The 20,775-nt window shown below is 41.6% G+C and overlaps 1 protein-coding gene across 1 annotated transcript; it reads right to left on the minus strand.

Annotated features, from left to right (window-relative positions):
• Window positions 1-2,681: 2,681 nt before the first annotated feature.
• Window positions 2,682-20,447, minus strand: DLEU7 (deleted in lymphocytic leukemia 7). The gene is made up of 2 exons (XM_022574424.3): window positions 19,714-20,447; window positions 2,682-4,795 (listed from the first exon to the last, which is right to left on the minus strand). The coding sequence occupies exons 1-2, from the start codon at window positions 20,173-20,175 to the stop codon at window positions 4,589-4,591; spliced, it is 669 nt and encodes a 222-aa protein (XP_022430132.1). The 5' UTR covers window positions 20,176-20,447; the 3' UTR covers window positions 2,682-4,588.
• Window positions 20,448-20,775: the final 328 nt, after the last annotated feature.

Genomic DNA, 20,775 nt, shown 5'->3' on the forward strand with positions numbered 1-20,775 from the left:
TTGATTAGGACATGGACATAACCTTTGGGGGCCGCCAGCCAACCCAATTACAACAGTCAATAAACACATACATAAATTCAAGCCACTATAAGAATTAAGAAGAAAACAAAGCAGGGAGAAGGGATAAGAGAGTGACAGGGGATAGTATTTTCAGTAAGGGGATTAGAGAGGCCTTCTTAATGAGGTGGCATTGGAGTCAATACCTACTTAAAGTAGATGAGAGAAAAGTCTTTCAAGCAGAGCGAAAAGCAAGTGCAAAGGCCCTGAGACCAGTTGTGTTTGAAGAGGTGAGAGTGGCAAAGAGATCAGTGTTGTTAGAACAGAAGTGCGACAAGAGATGGATCAGAGGCAGAATTGGATTCTATTCTGAGCAAAACAGGTGGCCATTGGTGGGTTTAGAGCAGAGCAATAATTGATCTGGTTTATATTACTCTGGTTGATGTGTGGAGAATAGATAATGAGAAGACACCAGTGAAGTAGTCTGACAATTCAGGAAGGTACTGCAATATTCCAGGCAGGAGATAATAGTGGCTACGGAAGTGGTCAGAAGTAATCTGATTGGAGATGTATTTTGAAGGTTTTGCTGATTGAGTGGCTAGAGGTGAGAGTAATAGAGGAGACAAGGATGGCTTCAGTGTTTTTCTTTTTTGCCTATGTGACTGCACGCTTATGAGCCGCCACCACATGAGATTTAGAGGATGGGGAGAAGCAGGGTTGGTAATCAAGAATTCCATTTTGGAATTTGAAATGCCTTGTAGACATTCAAGTTGCTACAGGAGTCTGGAGTTCAGGGCAAAAGACATATACCTGGGTGTCATTGGTGAATAGCTGGTAATTTAAAAATCACCATGGAGTAAGTGTAGATAGAGAAGAGGACCTAGACTGAACCCTGAAGCACTCCAAAATTAAGAAGTTAGGGAGATGTGGAGGAACCAGGAAACAGTTCTGTGAAGTGAGCTACAAAAAAGGTAAAACCATGAAAGTCTACTGACCCAGAAATCAGAATAAGAAAGTGATTCATGTAGGGAGTAATCAATTGTGTCAAAAACTGTTGATAGATGAAATAAGATGAGTACTGAGAATTTACCCTTGAGTTTATCAGTGGGGCAGTCATTAGGGACCTTAACAAGAGCAATTTTCATGGAGTTGTGGGTACAAAATCCATTTGGTATGAGTTCAAAACGGAATCAGAAAAAACAAATTGTAGACAACTAATTTAGACTATTGCAATCAATTTTGCTCTTAAGGTAAGGAGGAAAATAGAGTTGTATCTGGAGAAATTGTTGTTTAAAGATTGGAGGGTGGGAGGGAGGCTCAAGAGGGAGGGGATATGGGGATTTATGTACACCTATAGCTGATTCACTTTGTTATACAGCAGAAACTAACAACATTGTAAAGCAATTATACTCCAATAAAGATGTAAAAAAAAATCAGTAATATAAAAACAATTTTAAAAAAATAAAGATTGGAGATCCTATAACATGATATCATGCTGATGGAAATGCTCCCATTAAGAAGCAAAAACTGGTAATGCAGACAAAGGAATGAGTGCAAAAGGCAAGTCTTCAAGTAAGTGAGAGAGGAAAGGGTCCAGGGCCTGAGTGGTTGATCAGCTTCAGGTAGGAGCAGGGCAAGTCCTCCTTATAACAAAAGGGTATCAGGGTATATGGTAGATCTGTTAGTGTGAAGATGAACATGCTCTTCAGAGGGCTTTTTTTTTTTTCAGTGCAATCAGAAGCAAGGTCATCAGCTGAGAATGAGAAAAATGAAGAAGAATCAAGTTTGAGAAGGTATGGAACAAACCCCTTAGAGAGTAATTGTCAAGGACAGCACTGAATTGCCCAGTGAATTTTCTAGGACAGCACTACCCTATAGAAATACAATGCAAGCCACAAATTAAATTTCAAATTTTCTAGTAGCCACCTTAAAGAGGTAAAACTGATAAAATTAATTTTAAGAGTGTGTTTTATGGGCTTCCCTGGTGGCGCAGTGGTTGAGAGTCCGCCTGCCGAGGCAGGGGACACAGGTTCGTGCCCCGGTCCGGGAAGATCCCACATGCCGCGGAGCGGCTGGGCCCATGAGCCATGGCCGCTGAGCCTGCGCGTCCGGAGTCTGTGCTCCGCAACGGAAGAGGCCACAACAGTGAGAGGCCCGCGTACCGCAAAAAAAAAAAAAAAAAAAAGAATGTGTTTTATCTAACCAAATATATTCAAAATATTATCATTTCAGCATGTATCTGTATAAAAAAATTATTGAGATCTTTTACATTCTTTGTTTTTAATGATAAAAACAATTTTAGTTTTAAAAGCCAACGTGCGTTTTACATTTTCAGCACATCTCAATTCAGACTAACCGTATTCAAGTGCTCAAAGTCACATGTGGCCAGTGGTCGCCATATTGGACAATGCAGTCCTAGGAAATGAAGTAGCACTAATGGAGGACATGAGGGTCCCTTGAGATTGCAAGCCATGAATTGAAGTGAGTTGGCATAGCCGTGTGTTGTTCCTAAGCCATATTCAGAACTCACGAGCAGACATGGGAGTAGGAGGAGAGTTGGTCTTGACCAGGAATGGAGTTTTGCCAGCAGCACTCAACCAAAGGGGAGAAAAGAAGAGAGCAGCATGTACAACCAAATGATTATACAGACTGAGCAAAGAACATAAGCCACAGAAGTAAAAATGGGTGTGTGTGTGTGTGAAAAAGTGGTAGGGGCCATGGAAGTTCTAGCAGAGTCAAAGAACTTTTAGAATTATAGCTGCTATGCAATAGACAAAGATGTCTAGAATAATCCTTGCCCTCAGGCAAGCTGATCTTGATGGCAGGTATAGCAATAGCCATGCTATAAGATGGTGTGTGATAAATGCCTGTGCAGTAGCACAAAGTGTGTTTTTATGTGAGTTCAGAGGAGGAAGAGCCCACATCCTACTGGGATGATCCAGGAGGGCTCATGAAAGAAATGGTGAATAAATCAGGCCTTGAAGGATGAATGGGGTTTCAACTGGTCTGTGGGAAACACACTGCAAAGTGAGGAAAAAGCACAAGTACAGACAGGAAAGCAAAAATCTTCAATATTTCTTGGAATAGGAGTTATAAAAAACCCATAAAATTAATATTTATTGATAGGGATATTGATTACAATGGGAAGGCATCCTATAATAATGCTATGTCTTTAGAGAAGAGTCTTGGAATAATTTCCGTGGGGAAAGACAGCACCATAAAATACAGTGGTACCCCCAGAATACAGTGTTTCCTAGGAGTGCAAGAACAATGTGCTAAAGATTGTTCCCAAGAAATGAATGCCCTTCCCTTCCGGCCCATCCTTTCCCCTATACACACATGCACATGCATAAATACACACCTCTCATCTTTCATGTAAAATTCAGTCTCATAAATTTATTTCTCTTCTACGGAAATGGTCAGTAACATCTAAAAAGAAGCAATATACTTATCTTAAGATTGTGGAAGAAAATATGTGAAACCAACTAGGATTAGAATATGTGAGATTAAAAAGGCTTTGATTATTCTTATCACTTAATTGTTTTAACAGTAGGTATACTCTTACCATACAGACCCAGTTTATAATTCCTTCAGAAAACAAGCTACATTATACTCTTTTTTTTCTAAATCTGATGCCATTTCTATTAAAACTTTAAGGGAAAAGCAGCACTTCAATTTACTTTGGTTCTCAACACGGTCACCATTAAACAACAGGAAATTTAGTTTTTCCTAAGCATGTGTAGATTTTTGTTGCAAAAAAAGTCACTCTCTCTTTTCCTAACTCTAAATATTTAGGGAAATCTGCCAGTATATCCACTTTGTCCTTTCTTTTCCAAGAATTTCCTACTTCAGTGGGAATATTTAGAAAGAGTATGAGAAACTAGATGTTTTCACGTGAGACTTTAATAATACTGTACTTTGTACTTACATATCATATAGCCTTGGTACTTCAGAGCTCATTACCATTAATTTACAAATCAGTAGATGAAAGCACAAGGTTTAGAAGCAGCTCTTCGCTGCCCAACAGCAAGTTATTAATGCCAATATTGGAACTGATAATTACTGACACATGTGGTGTGGTCCTACAACATCCAGAGATCATTCTCATAACGCAAAATGAAGTGCTCAGTAAGTAGAACATATCAATTACCAAATATCCCATTTATTCAAAATAATTGGAAAAACCATGGAGCTCTAATCATCCAATAGCCATATTAAACCTCATAGGCCTACATTAATATGAATGTAGATTAAGGTGTCATTCAATTAAAATTAATACTTAATATATATTCATAAATGTATATACACATGTAATCCAGTCAGTTCCACAAAGTGGAATATATTTCAATCAAAAAGTCAGCAAATATGTCAAGACACTTAAAAATGTGAACTACTGCTTTAAGAATTTTTCATCAACATGCTGTAATTCCCAAGGGTTACAGATGCCACTGGTCAGACTGCTATATATGCTACCAAGTCTTTCCTTCCTGGGAGTAAAAACATCCATTGTCTGCTGATCCACTTAGGAATTTAAGGTAGCCAGTTCTCTTAGCAGTGCTCGCTGTGGTTTTAATTCCAGTGTCTTGAACACTCATATGTCTGGGAGATTCTGTAAGATCTGTCTCAAGGAAGCACAGGCTACGATGTGGGCATCCGAAGGAAGATTAGCAAGAGACTGAATCAGCTTCTTGACTATCATCTTCAAACACTGGTGAGCAGCACTCAAATCTCTGTCAAACTGCTGTCCTTCAATCTGGAGAGCCAAATGACTGCAGATGTTTCTAAACTCAACACTGTCCTGAAATGAAGACCAAACACAAACAAGCAATTAGACAGGTTATGGAAGACAGTTGTTGTGTTTTGTGTACCCAGTTTCCAGTCCAGTCTTCTGATGACAGAACCTCGATTTTTCTCTCAGAGAACTACTCTTCTCCATTCTCAGCCTATGTAGTTTGACCAAAGCCGACTCCACTCCACAGCTCCAGGGACCAGGTCAATCAGAGCACATCATCCCTCAGCCACTTGGACTGGCCAAGGATGGACAGATTACCTAAGGCAGGCCAATAAGCCACAGTCCCAGGATATTTGTTAGACCGGGAAAGAGAAGTTCTGTTCCACTGGAGCTGTTGGAAAACATCTTGCCACCATAAGGAGAGAATTCAAATGAAAGTGAGGCCAACACAGAAAAAAAAGTAGAAACAAGAGATTAAAGGAGACTGATTCCAATTACATTTTCTGAGCATGTCAATCTAGCTGTACTTGAACAATAAATCCCAGGATTTTTTAGCTATCTGAATCAATAAATATTTCTTTTTACTTAAGCCACTTGGAGTTGAGTTTCTCTTATTTGTTCCTAAAAGAGCTTTGACGAATATACAAATAGACTTCCTTCTTATTATTCCATAATCACTGTCTTCAAGATTCCAATACAGGATTTGGTATTTAATGAACATGGTCCCAAGAAATGTCCAGTGCAGATTTAGAAATAGTTCATTGGTAGTTTTAAAGAATGAGCTAATTAAATAGATTTTTTTAATCCTCAAATATTCACATTCTAAAATCCATTACATATAAATGGTACTCTGAAATTATTCCATATCAGAGATAATGTTGACTATATGTTTTATTTTAAATACAGTTGATTCAGACAACACAAGTTTGAACTGCACAGGTCCACTTCTATGCAGATTTTTTCCAATAAATATGTACTACAGTACTACACTATCCACAGTTGGTTGAATCCGTGGATTTGGAAGCATGGAGATGGAGGGCCAACTGTAAAATTATATGCAGATTTTTGACTGCTTGGGGGGTTGGCACCCCTAACCCCCCATCCTTCAAGATTCAAATGTACAAATAATTTACAAATAACTGACTCCCCCCAGACTTCTGGTTCTGGCACATGGCACATGTAGTTTCCCCATAATGCCTTGCTACTATATTCTAAATAATGCAGAACAAACATCCTTTCTGAGCTTGCAAGAAAGTAATGGAAATCCCCAAGAACCAGGTATAAAAGAAAAGTAGATTGCTTTAGCTGCCTGCCAATACCTATCAAGAAAAGAAAGTTGGTCTCTCTTGAGCTGGGTTTGGTGTGGAAGGTAAAGTTGACCCTATGAATTTGTAACTGTGGACCTATACTACACAGTAGTTCAAGTTTGTAGTTGTCCTCTGTACCATATACATGTTCTTGGAACACTCATGCCAAGACATTAATTTAAAAATTGGAACTGGTCTGAGATATCCATGGACACATGGCAAAAGCAAACAAAAGCCTATTCCACAGAAACATGTTCACAACCCATGCCCCTCAGTAGTAGTCCCATAAAGCTCTGTCGAAGACAAACTCAGAATATGAAATTTTCAGTACAATCCACCATGATATAGTAGATGCAATGTAGGGCAGGATTGAACTCCAAGAATTTCATATATAAACTATAAAATATATTTATAATGATTAAAGATATAAAAGAAGAAATCAGAAATAAAGTGTCCTAAGAAAAAACAGGCTTGAAAAAGAACTCAGTACCACTTCTAGAAATGACAACTATCATGACACATTAAAAACTCAATGTTAAACACCTGAATAAATACATATGAAGTGAAGATTAGTAAACTGGATGATAAATTTGAGAAAATTACCCAGAATGCAAAATAAAGTCATGGGAAATATGAATGAGAAGTTACGTGACATGGATTGACAGAATGACAAGGTACAACAGATACATTTCCAGGAGAGACAAGAAAAAGAATGGGGGAGAAGCAGTAGTCAAAGAGAATACTGGATAAAAATTATCCCAGATTGATTCAAATGATCCCAAATTGATCCTTAGATTCAGGAAACAAAACAAGCTTTGAGCAGAAAAAGTTAAACGAAATCCCAATCTAAGCTCATTAAGGTAAAACTGCTCTTAAAAGCAACCAGAAAAGAAAAAGAGTTCAGTCTGGATGACCAGACAGCCAACTTCTAAGCAATAACAATTGAAGATAGAATAGAATAATATCCTCAAGTAACTGTCAACCAAGATTTTCTTTTTTTAGTCCCACTAAACTACCATTTAAACATCAGGGCCAAGTAAATATACTTTTATTTAAAAGCACAAAAGGACTCACCACAAATAGACTCTCACTGTCAGATCTTCTTAAAGATATAATTCATAAAGACGAGATTCAACTCAGAAAGAAAGGATGTAAGAAGCAACAGTGAACAAAGAAACTTAAAAACAGTGTAAATCTGAAGATTTCATTAATCAAAACAAAAATTATAACTAACTTGGAGTTTTAAAAAGCAAGATGGTACGGCTTCCCTGGTGGCGCAGTGGTTGGGAGTCCGCCTGCCGATGCAGGGGACACGGGTTCGTGCTCCGGTCCTGGAAGATCCCACATGCCGCGGAGCGGCTGGGCCTGTGATCCATGGCCGCTGAGCCTGCGCGTCCGGAGCCTGTGCTCCGCGACGGGAGAGGCCACAACAGTGAGAGGCCCGCGTACCGCAAAAAAAAAAAAAAAAAAAGCAAGATGGTTCTAAAATGCCGAGTAGCAGTAACATGTAGGATGCAATGGCATTCTAAGGCATTGTATTATTGAAGACAAAAGTGGCAAAACTGATAAATTTCAGGCTTGTTAAGTATATATGTGAGAAATGTAAGGATCATCGTTAAAAGTAGAGGAATAGGAGGCCCGGGAGGCGGCGCCGAGCAGGATGGAGCACAAGTGCTCGGCTGCACCTTCCCGGACCTAGCAAAGCTCTGCAGGCTTCGATGCCCCTTTCCTGCAACCCTCGGGAGACCGCACTCGCTGCAGCGGACCGCGAGAATATCCGAAGGTGACAGCGTGGGAGATTCTATCCATGGGAAACCTTCCTTGGTGTACAGATTTGAAAAAAAAAAAAGGTATAGAAATAATAAAATTTCAAAATCAGCAGAGGGAAAAGGTATATAAAAACCTTTTTGATTCTACTGATAGAAGGTAAAAATGGAGAAATAAAAATACAAACATAAAGCAGGTGAATAGAAAGCACCAAATAAATCACCTTGTGAAATGCAGTGGTTGCCAGGTTGGATTTTCAAAATCTATCTATACGCTGCTTACGAGCAACACGTTTAAAACTAAAAACACCTAAAGGTTGAAAGTAAATGTAAATATACTAAATATACATCAAGCAAAGAGAAGTCAAAATAAATCCAGAAAAATCATTATTAGGGATAAAATAAACTGCATTTAATAAAAGGAACTATTATTCCCCAAGAAGATATGACAGTTTTGTACTTGTGTGTGTCTAATATGATAATCTCAATTTACTTTCAATCCCCAGACATAAAGACTGATTTTAACCCATCTTTCTCAGAAACTGATCAAACAACAGGACATTCAGCCTAGAGAGAAAGGATTGAAAATCTTTTCTAATCATAAGCTTGGTCTAATGGAGATAAGCAAATATACATTATTCTCAAACGTCTATGTATTACTTATGAAAGATGACTTTATGATAATGCCACAAATCTCAACTAATATCAAAGTGTATATCAATCAAATCACAAAGCAAATAAATGAGAAATCAGTACGGTATATAACCTTCCCAAAACATGTATGACTTAATCCACTTCTAAATAATTCATAAGTCAGTGGAAAAAATAATTGAAATTTTAAAATGCTCTATACTGAACAATTATGGAACTACTATATCACAATTTGTGGGCTGTAGCTCCAGTGAGGAAAGCATAGACTTAAATTCTTATATAAGTAAAGAAAAACCACTTAAACACTGAAAATCCCTGAGCTAAAAATTCAACTCAAAAACTTAAGAAAAATAGATAATCCAAAAAAAAAGAACTAAAAGTTGAACCAAAGTTTGCTGAGGAACTAGTTTTCTTCCTAATTCTGTGTAGAAAGAGAAGCTATTCTTTTCCCTAATAAAAACTCTCTCATTTGGGTAAGAAGACGGACCTGGGTTTCTGGCAAAATATTTATTAGAAAACATCCTCCAAGAAACAAAACAGACATCCATTCATTCAATTCAGCAAAACAACAGCAGCAGGACTCCGTGTGGGCTAACACAGCATAGTCCCCTTATTCGAGTATTCACAGGCTACCACCCTTCCTGTTTTTTTTTCTCTTTAAAGCATTCTTGCTTCCCTGCCTTTGACTATTGCTCATGTCTGTTCAGAAGGTATCAAGGGGCTACTTAGATAATCTGTCCCACAGTTTATGGGGTCACCTATATTGCTGCAGCACATTGCTTGGGAATGAGAAAGTAGGGGGAAAAAATGACTCTGGACTACTTTCCCAAGATCCACATCAAGGGAAATTGTCCACTTGCTTTATAGAAGTAATCCAACTCTAAGTACAAAGTGGAAGGATCAAAGACAACATGCAAAAGGAAATTTAAAATAGAAGGAACCACTGAAATGTGTGCTGACGTGTGCCTATTAGCCAGTCTGCAAAGGCATTCATCACCCAAAGAAGATTAAAATGCCTTTAAAAATATACTTGTGGGCCTAAAATCTGAAGTCAATTTCACATTTACTGTAAAGAAGCAAAGAAGGCATCTTTGGGGGAAATTATACATACAATAAAATTCCACTGCTGGGCTGTACTGGTCCCTGAGGCCCTGGGTAAACTTCAGATCTCTGGCGAGCTTTGCAAAGTCTCTTTATTTTACTATTTTAGTACGGTATTTCCATTTAATCCTTTCTCAAATATATTAACAGTCAAAGAAAACAAATTAATAGGAATAGGCTTTCCATGGGACTCTTAAGCCAAGGAAGGGAAAAATAAAACAGGTGGTCACTTCTCTTCCTTTCTGGAAGGTCTGAAAGCCAACTATGGATCCAGTAATCATGGCTTCCAACCCAGCTTCTACTGCAGAAGGTAGGAGCCACCAGTGACAGCCTTAAGGCAACAGCATATTAAATGGCTCATGGATTTTCGGTGGAAACTCACATGATCAATATTGGTGATGATTTCACTTATGGTGCTTTCCACTCAATGACAGAGTATATCCTCCCAGCAGTTTTTATTTAGCAAGTCCCAGATGCTTCCAAAAATGATGTAATATCTTACACTGTGCTTTGAGCGCTTTGCCAGAATTAGAACATGATGGTGGCTGAGCAATCTAAAAGCAGGTTTTGGAACTTCTAAAGCCTTGTGTAATCTCAGACTTTTGGACACGAAATGTATTGATTGCTATAGGGGTCCAAATCGATGGCCAGCATTTACATTTTAAAGTGAGTTGAGGGACTTCCCTGGCGCTCCAGTGGTTAAGACTTCGCCTTCCAATGCCCGGGGTACGGGTTCCATCCCTGGTTGGGGAGCTAAGATCCCACATGCCTCATGGCCAAAAAACCAAAACATAAAAAAAAAGAAGCAATATTGTAACAAATTCAATACAGACTTTAAAAAATAAATAAATAAATAAAGTGTGTTGAGATAATGTCTCGTGACTCAACTAATCTACTGGGGTAATGGCCTCGGCCTATTTGCCTCCGTTAATAAATCAGTTAAATTTATTTCAAACATGTATCTAGTCTCCACTACATGACTTATTACTACACTAGATAAAAGACAATAAGACATGGTACCTGATCTCTAAAGAACTTATAACTTAGTAGGAGAAATGAGACACATACAGCATATCTCCAAATGTCCAGTGAAATGTGATGAGGGCTATGGAAAAAACACAAAAGCCCAATCCTGTGGAAGAACAGACATTTATAGACTCACAATCTAAGCATTGCACAGAGTTCAAACAGAGCTCGTTCTGTGGGTGAATCCTTTCAATAGCATACCTGATGTGCACTTGTCCAGAATTTGCTTGGCTACACTGGAGAAACTCATGTGCTTAGGAGGCAACCCATTAGAAGAGATGGCTCTAGCTTTTAGAACATTTCTTCCTAATTTTTAGCTGAAATCTGCCCTGTGGTAGGCAGAATTGTGGTCTCTTCCCAGACCTGTGAGTATGTTACATTACATGGCAAAAGGGACTTTATAGATGTCAGTTAGGAAGTGCAGCACTCCGGGCAGCTTCAAAGGCCCCTGGGAATGAAAGCTCAATCCTTCATAAGCACCGGAATAGCTATTAGAGCCCTGGTTCTATCCTTTAGGTAAGCCATCCGTGGACAAGTCATTTTATCTATGGAATATTCAGTTTTCTCATCTGTAAAATGGGAAAAATAATAGCTACCATGAGAAGTCCAATTAGCTCATGAATATGAAAGCTCTTTGTATTTATAAAGCATGCCGTCAATCTAAAGTTATGAATAAAGTACTCCACTAAATGGGAGGTCAGTAAGAAGAGGAGAGGAAGGAAGTGTAGAAGAGAAAAGAAAAATATTCTCTACAGAAACTTGGAATCTAATTGGTGAGATAAAACCTATTAAAACCCTTCAGTGGAGATGTGACACAGAATAAGATTAAGGCTCAGAAAGAGTAGCCAAGTTCACCTCAGATGCAACAGAATGTCTACCATCAAAAAAACTGAAAATAACAAGTGTGGGTGAGGATGTGGAGAAATTGGAACCCTTGTGCACTGCTGCTGGCAATGTAAAAATGCTGCAGACACTTTGGAAAACGGTATGGAGTTTCCTCAGAAAAATTAAAACTAGAATTGCCGTAGGATCCAACAATTCCACTTCTGGGTACATATCCAAAAAAATTGAAAGCAGGATCTCAAAATGTTATTTGCACACCCATGTTCATAGCAGCATTATTCACAACAGCCAAGAGGTGGAAGCAGCTCAAGTATCCATGGACACATGAATAGATCAACAAAATGTGGTCTATATATGCAATGGAATACTACTGAGCCTTAAAAAGAAAGAAAATTCTAACACATGCTACAACATGGATGAACCTTGAGGACATCATGCTAAATGAAATAGGCCTGTCACAAAGGGACAAATACTGTATGATTCATCTTACATGTGGTACCTAGAGTAGTCAAACTCATAGAAATTAAAAGTAGAATGGTGGTTTCCAGGGGCTGGAGGGAGGGGGGACATGGGGACTTTTTGTTTAATGGGTATAGGGTTTCCAGATTTGCAAGATGAAAATGTTATGGAGATTGTTTGCACAAAAATGTGAAGTACTTAACACTACCCTTAAAATGGTAAATTTTGTTTTGTATTTTTTTAATACAATTTTTTTAAAAAGCGGTTGAGACCATCAGGTTATTGCCAGCCTTTGTAGAAGGGAATGGAGATTTGGATGAGGCATCAGCAAAGTGGCAGGTGAGAAGGACTGTATAGACACTATAATAAGAGAGGTGGTGTTGGAGAAAGCAGTATTTAACTCATAGGGAAAAGAGATGGCCCCACAATGAGAATGAATGATACCAGCAAAGGCTTGGAGCCAAGCAGGGGCTAGGACTGGCAGGAGTCCAGTCTGAGAAAAACAGAGCTTTGTGTTGCCTATCAGGATAAGCTAGTGCAGACAGCCTTGACTGTCAAGTCCCTGGAATTTCTGAGCGTGGGAGGAACATGGCAAACCAGAACACTGGTCAGGCCTATGAGCCTGAGCACCTACTAGGCACCAGGCTCCAAGCAAGGCTCCTAATACACCTTATTTCACTCAGTCCTCACAACAGTCCATGAATGAGAGATGAAAAGAAATGCTGCTTGGAGAGATTAAATGACATCCCTAAATCGCACAGCAAGTAAGTGGCAGAGCTGGAATTAACCTCTCTCTCAAAACTCAAGTATTCATCAGAGACACCCCAAATCAGAAACTGGGCCAGATGCCAGGATGACAGAGAGAGCAGAGCTCGCCATCCAGTGCTGGGGACAGACTAATGAATGAGAAGTACAGAGCTGCAGATGCCACCATGGGGTGAACAGGGACACCATGGAAGCAAGCTGGGAGGCACCCAACTAGCTTTGAGTGAGAAACAAAAATGTCTGTATGTGAATTGTTTCATGTTTGTTTTCTGGCTATATTCATGCTATTTTTCTTAAGGTTAACTAAGTGTTACAAAGCTCAAATTTGCAATGGTCATGTCCAAATTGAAGATTGTCCCATTGGTCCAGCCCTCTTCCCTGCAACATAGTTGAGAGGGTGTGGTTATCTGGAAGGGATTCAAGGCATGGAACCTTCCACGCCCCATGTAAAGCCAACTCCTAGCTAATTAGAGACCTCCCAGTTGGAGCTCTCCCTTCCTCCGGTCTGTTCTCTCCTACCCAGTGTAAGGGAGGTCTCTTAGAAAATCCACCCCACTTGTACTTTTCTGCATGACGCGTTGTATTGATTAGGAGTGTGCACTTCTGAAATCTTCGAACAACTGAAAATGCACCTGCAAAGTCCAAAAAGGGAAGAAAAGTTAAGCCCATTTTTAGCTTCTTATTGAAAATAAACACTCCCATCAAAACCAAAGGCTTAAAAGCAAAAACAATCTAGCATTAGGAGTCAGTTTCAAAGCTTGTTTTCTGAAACCAACACCAATAGATAATAAAGTCAAAAATATAATATGACTTTATAGGCTCTATAATGCAGGTAATTTTAAACAATACACAAAGAAGGTTTTTGGGTTTTTTTCTATCACATCATCTTCAAAATGACTTCTAGACCTACAGGAACTATAAATCAATTCATATTCCCTTCACCCCTGGCTTTAAAATAAGTTGGTTCTTTACAAGACAGTCATTTCTTGAGCTATATTCTCTTATAATGGCCTCCACAAACGTGTTTTTTCTCACATTTTTCCCTCTCACTCTCCCTGAATGCCTAACGTACTCTACAGAGGGTATTAAGGGAAGAAAGAGCTTTCCTCCAGCTTTCTGTGATGAGGTCTGACCTTAATGAACTTCGGCCTGGACAGCAAACCACTCTCCACTAAAGTTTCCCAGGGCTGGGAACTACGAGGGAGCACAAATCTCTTCCCTACACCCAACACAACCCTCCATGCTAGATGTGCACATAAAATGGGAGTGTCGTTTCTCTATTTTAGAGCGGCGTTATGAAAACCATACTATCAGGAACAGTATACTACAAATTGCCCCAACTGCATTTTGTTCATTGACATCTGGCTTTGAACAACAAATTCACAGGGCCCAGGTCAATCACCAATTGCCTAAACTCTAGGTCAATCTCAAATAGATATGCAACTTCGTATTAATAAAGCACCCAGTGAAGAACCACAGTATCTGCCAGTCACCATAAAAAGTCTGTCGCCCACAGGAAATTAAACATTTTTACTTGTGGTGTACCCAGTGTAAACGCTCACAAGTAACTAAGGTTCCTCATGCATTTGCTTTGGGTACAGTACCATTTTCATCAGAAAAGTCTAATGAAAAGCACTTTGTGATGGCTACAAGCACTTGATTCAGGTATGCTCACAAGGCAAACCCCAAAATTGTAAAATAAAGCAAGGCAGCATTTCCACAAGACATTAAACATAAGTAGGTTTGTTTTAGGGCCTTCCTGCAATATCTTTCCCTAAATGTTCATTTCAGAAAGCTTTTATGTCCTGATTTTCATATCATTCACTTTATAAGGAGTAACAAAGCTATAACTAAGCTACTTCTAGAGCTGTCACTTGGCCTTTTCCTGACATAAAAGCACAATTTTGTCCCAGACAAAGAGCAATCCCCTGGCTAAGGCTACTAATAATATAACCATGAGAATTTATTTCTTCAATAGAATATTAGCAATTTTTAAAGACACAATTCCCAAATTTGCAGAAACTGGCTTCACTAACCAATGTTAATGGGGAAGAAAAGCACTCATCGTCAATGTCTGCCTCTGAGTAACTCAATATCCACACTTGCAGTTTGCAAAAAGCCTTAGCAATGACGGTGAAGCCAAAGCCAACAGTTTTACAAGCACTGCTCTTGCTCTGTGGAATGAGAAAACCAGCGTGGACCACTGAACGTGAGAGAATTATTGGTACCAGAATTAGTTAATTGCAATGGGTGAGCTCACAGGCAAGTTTTATCTGCAATGGCAGGAAAGTTCTTCTGCCTCTAAAAGCTGGCATCAGCCATTGTTTCCATGAAACTTGCTTCAGAACAGAACTCTCGGAAACCGTAAATGTTTTTAACTATCAAAGGAAGACAGACAAAACTCAACCAGAGTGACTTCATGATTGGCTTAGTTAATGATCTCTTTGGGTTGGTCATTTTTAGAAGTTTTTAAAATCCTAGACTCTCTTCCTTCTGGTGCTCCACACATTTCTATGCTCCCTTTGGGTGGCAAGTATTATAGCATCTTTGCCAGTATTACTAGTTTGATAAAGATTTCCTACGTTTACCTGGGGCTTTTTGTCACTATGTAAGGTGACCATCATTAGAGGAGACACAAATCACCCAGTGTTAGGGACTGAATTGTGTTCCACCAAAATTCATGTGTTGAAAACCTGACTTGCAGTGTGACTGTATTTGGAGATAGGATCTTTAGGGAGGTAATTAAAGTTAAGTTACATCATAAGGATGGGGCCCTAATCCAATAGGATTGGTGTCCTACAAGAAGAGGAAGAGACATCCAAGATCTCTCTTTCTCTCTGGCACAGAGGAAAGGCCACGTGAGGACACAGTGAGAAGGTGACAGTCCACAAGCCAGGAAGAGAGCCCTTCCCAGAAACCAAATTTGCTCTTGAACTTCCCAGCCTCCACAACAGTGAGAAAATAAATGTCTGTGGTTTAAGCCACCCAAGTCTGTGGCATTTTGTTATGGCAGCCCAAGCTGACTATGATATTCAGTGTGCAGAATGACTATTGCGGCTGAAGTGGTGTGCAGTGCATGGCATGTATGACCATGCCCTGACAACTGTGCACTCTCATGTACTTTATTTCAGTGTAATGTTCATAACACCCCTATGAGCTAGCACTGTGATTGGTAGAAAGAGTCAGACAAAACCATGTTTGAATCATGGGCCACTACTTCTTAGCTGCAGGCTCTTCAGCAGTTCTAAATTCCTCTGAGCCTCAGTTTCCTCCCGTAATAAATTTTTATCAAGCTGGTTAACCCCATCCTTTCCACCAAATTTAACAAGACTCAGTTTTGTTAAGTATTTTTAACCACCATGAAAAGACTCATTTCATGTTTGTTTGTTTGTTTTTGCATGAGTTCGATAACCTCTAAATGCTCAAAAGGAATATCAAGCGTTGGCTTCTTTAAGAAAATAGTAAACTACTGTAAAGATATGCGTTATTATTATGGTGAGGGTTTCTCTGCCTTCAGGCCTGAAAATTTCACTCCCTTAATTCTGGTGGTTTGATCAGCGAGTCACTCAATGGTCACATCTCTAAGTCAGTCATCAGCCATGGGCTAAAGCTGACCTCTGGAAAGTGGAGGCTTCCTGGAAGTCTCTTTGGGTCATCCTAACTCTGTTTTTGTCAACAGTCTCAAAAGTAAATACAGAGTTCAGGAGTCAGATCCATCAATATCAAGAATGAAATATAATAATAGTCAATAAGACTATTGAAGAAGATTGAGGCATCAATCAATAATAATAATAATAATAAAGTTCAAAGGTATTGCAATTTACCGTGAGCAGCCAGTAGCTAAGACTTTATATGCATTATCTCAATAACGTTAAATACCACTGTTCCCACTTTACAGGTGAGGAGACTGAAGCACGGGACGGCTAAATAACTTGCCCAAGAGTCTGCAGCAGGAAGTGGCAGAGTAGGTTTGAAATGCTTCGTGGGACCTGATCGCTGTCCTGTGCTGTGCTGTTCAAGTGAGTCTTCCTCCTCTCTGTGGCAAGGAATGCCATGGAAGGCATTCCTGACGTTAGGGAAATTTCCACACACTTCCAAGTGACATGCAAGCATTATTTCCTTTAGCAAAATCCTCCTGAAACCATTCTCATGTATAAAATCAATCTGCATGTTCTTAATTTAAAAATATAGGGAAAACTCGTCCAAATCATTTGAATTAACACCAGTAATGATGATGCCAAGTCTGTATAACCAGCCCCTCTGGAGAGACAGACTGCTGTGTCCTTGAGTCTAAGTGCTTTGTAAGCATTACCTTACAAACCTAATGGAGATACTGCCTTTTCTCCAAACAGCAAACCAAGCAAAATTTCAAGATGCTGGCAAGGAGGCAAATCATCCAGAGAAACCTCTCCCTGCTTCTCTCCCTTCTGAAAGCACTGGCTGTTCTCAGGAGCCCTGAAACTCATTACTCCCCTGTAGGTGAATAGCAGACTCCAATAGCAAGAATGTTGAGATCCCTGTTCTTTTTTTGTTGTCGTTGTTGTTGTCTATATTCTTTTTTTTTTTTTTTTGGTGGGGGGGAGTATAATTGCTTTACAATGTTGTGTTAGTTTCTGCTGTACAATGAAGTGAAACAGCTATACGTATACATATATCCCCTCCCTCTTGGGCCTCCCTCCCCCCCCATCCCACCCACCTAGGTCATCACAGAGCACCGAGCTGAGCTCCCTTTGGAGATCCCTGTTCTTAATGGGGACTCTGGGTGCCTCTAGAAACACTGGCAGCAATACATCCAGACATCTGCACATTTGCTCGTGATGGAGAAGAAGGGGACCAAGACTCAAGGGGCTGGGTAGGTGAGGGAAGATTTGAGCAGATCTTTGGATTAAGAGGAATTGGCAGAGTGGAAGCACTAGAAAATACAAAGAGAGAGGAAGGAACTGAGAGAAAAAGTCCAGGGGCAGATGAAAGATTTGCTCCAGCACTTAAGAGAAAGAATTTATTTGGGAGGCGGAGGGGGTGGGAACCAAACAGTATTTCTTTATTAGAGACAAGAAAGAAGATGATTGGAAATGAGATTTTTTTAGGTAGGATGGAAGATATTTATGTCAGATGGCCTCAGTTTTCTCAGTGAAGGAGTGAGAGGGTTGAGGTTTGGATGAAGAAAGTTTGAGGAGAGTAGAAAATGTTTAGGACAAAAAGTCAAGTAGAGAGGGTTAAAAGGATTACCAAGTAGAAGTGGCAGCTGCATTAACCTCAAGTGGCATGATTTATAGTCCAGAGCAGAGGGCGCCATTGCTCCTAAACTGGGTCAGGCCCTCTGACAATGGTCTTCCGACCTGACCTTGCCTCTGTGATTTATCAGGGTCCTTCCTTCAGTCATATCAATGGCTGCCTTTTGCCTGCAAGACAGTCCAGGTCCTCAGCATGACCCACAGGCCTTTTCCCACCTGACCCCACCTAACTCTCCAGCATCATTTTTTTGCCTTCTGCCATACTGAACTAATTTTAGTTCCCCCAAAGCCCTAGGCCCTTTCATTGCTTCTTGGCCTTGGATCCCACAGCTCCTCTGAAATGCTTTTTCCCTTTAATGCCTGGAGAGTAAACATTCTTTTTTTTTTTTTAAAGGTTACCTCCTCCAAGATGCCTTCCAGGATCACCCAAGGTAAAACTGATCACTCAGTCTCTCCTTTTGCCAACCTACCTGTGCCCTGTATACGTTCCTAGTATCACAGCGCACTTCATGTGTATCATAATTTAATTGGCAGGATTTTTAAAAATTTCTTGGCGATACAAAAAAAGGTACCTCTTACAGTCAAGAGCACTGGTGAAATGCAGCTTCATTTTTTAAACTTTTCAGAATGAAGCAGTGCTTCACATCTGGAGGCGACCTTATTTCCCCTCCCACCACACACATTTAGCAGTATTTGGTTCTGTCAATTGGTGGGGAGGGTATGCTGCTGGCATCTACTGGGTAGAGGCCAGGGATGCTGCTAAACATCGTACAGTACATAGGACAACCCCACAGCAATCATCCAGACAAAAATGTCAGTAGTGTGGAGGTTGAGAAACCCTAGTTTAGAGTAACAATATTTATTCAGGTGAATGCTATGCTTTATTTTTTTTTATTTTAAAGCAATCTTTTACAGTATATAGTGCGACCTAATATATATCAATGTTTTCCAAACTTTGGCTTGTAGAGCAAGAATAGCAAGTCTTGAGAAATGCTCTTTCTTCATTACCCCTCCCCCATTTCCTTCCACTAGACTCCCCAGGGAATGAATGAAGCAGTGTTCCAGATCAAAATTGAAAGGCCAGAAGGTCTCAGAGAGATTTGTGACCTTAAGCCAATTAGGTTAATGGCAAGGCCAAGACTGGATTCCAGAACCCCAGATTTCCACCAACCCACTCAGCCTGGGAGGCAGCTGCTCTGTTCCCTGGCTAAATCGGCTAACACCGTTTGGTACCTTAAGAGGAAACTGTGCCCTACAAATATGGGCTGCGTGACTTAGCAGGAGTTTAACATGAGTATTCCTGCTTCAACACCCGGGACCCAGCCCGCTCTCATGCAACTTTATGAGAATTTAGGTTGACTCTGTGAGGCCCCCGAGCTCTGTGCGGAATTGGATTTATGCAAAAACAACTGCGATTCATAAGTGCGAAGGAACTTCAAATAAATGTAGGTGATTTCGTCATACAAAAGGCAGAGGGAACTTAATACGTGTATTTAAGGCTTTGGAGAAACGGCTTTTAGTTTGAAAGGGGTGGGAGGAGCTGTCCTCCGTCCCTAGAAGCTTCACATGTGGAAAGGGCCAGAGGAAGGTTTTGGCAAAGCCCTTCTGCATCTCCGTTCTGCAGTCAGGTGTGCCCCAGGTGGGCCCTGAGTTCCCTGTCCCAAGTACCTAATCCCCGGAATGTCACCTCCCTCATTCCCACTCCTAGGTGCTGAATCTCTGGGGGAAGCTCGACTTTGGATCCTGCGACTCAGCCTCGTCTGCATCCCGGTCCGCTGCCCTGCCCCAGGGGGAACCTAAGCAGGGGGATGGATGCTGGAGGCCAGACTCACCTTCAGGTGGATGGGGATGGACCGCTCCTGCTGGAGGGGGCCCAGCAGCGTCTGCTCCACGCTGACCAGCTCCGAGGTCGAGTCCACCACGCGGGCCAGCGCGCTGCGCATCGCCATCTGGGCCAGGGTGCAGGGCCCGCGACCCCGGGGTAAGGGCAGCAGTTCCGCGCCCCCCTCGGCGCCTCGCACCACTTCCACCTCGGGGGAGCTCGCCCGCGCCCCGGACCCCACATTCCTGGCCCCCTTGCCCCCGCCTTCCTCCCCACGCCCCTGCCCGGCACGGGCCAGCCGTGGGTCTGAGCGACGCTCAGGGGCGGCGGCGGACACGTGGTCCAGGTCGCGTGGGCTCCCGGGGGCGCCCGGACCATCCCCCCAGCCCCACTCCTGCTGCAGAAGCTGCAGGGTGTGCAGAGCCACCATTTGGTGGCTGATGGAGGCCACTAAGGGCGCGGGGCTAGCCATCGCCTCCGCCCGCGGCTCGGCGCGCTCGGCCGGCAGGTGAAGCAGCGAGCGAAGGAGGCGGGGCGTTTGGGGTCGCCGGGGTCACTCTTCCTAAGCCGCAGCTCCTCCGCCTCCTTGCCTCTCTGCGCGTGGGGCCGGTCCGTCCCGCCCCCCGCCAGCTGTCAGTGACCTACGCTGGCCACTGCGCTCGCTTCAAGTCCGAATAGGCTTGTTCGGAATCAAGGCTGCCTGAAGTGCTGCTTCCCTTACACCTGAAAATCAGCCAAATGCTGAGCGCTGGTTCCTCCTCCTCTCCAGGGCTTACGCTGGCATGGCCGCTCTGTGTGGATGCATCTATCCGCAGGGATACCCCGCCCCCATCTCCTCTGAAGGATGCCTACCGGTGACCGTTCACGCCCTGGGGACTGGGGATGGGAGTGCACGGGTCAAAGACCCACCGGGAATCGGAAAGTGTGAAGTGCCAGAGAAAAGCTCACAAAACGAAAACTGTGCTTGATCGGCCTCCCTCCCTTTCCCAACCGTAGGGGAATTTTCAGGAGCTTCGTGGAGTAGCCTTCAAGGCTCCTGTCCCCCATACAAAAGAAGGGGACTTGGGTATCT

This window comes from Delphinapterus leucas, chromosome 18 (genome assembly GCF_059928025.1).
Source record: "Delphinapterus leucas isolate spDelLeu-1000000601 "Yukka" chromosome 18, BTC_Dleu_Yukka2, whole genome shotgun sequence".
In the NCBI taxonomy this organism is placed as follows: domain Eukaryota; kingdom Metazoa; phylum Chordata; class Mammalia; order Artiodactyla; family Monodontidae; genus Delphinapterus; species Delphinapterus leucas.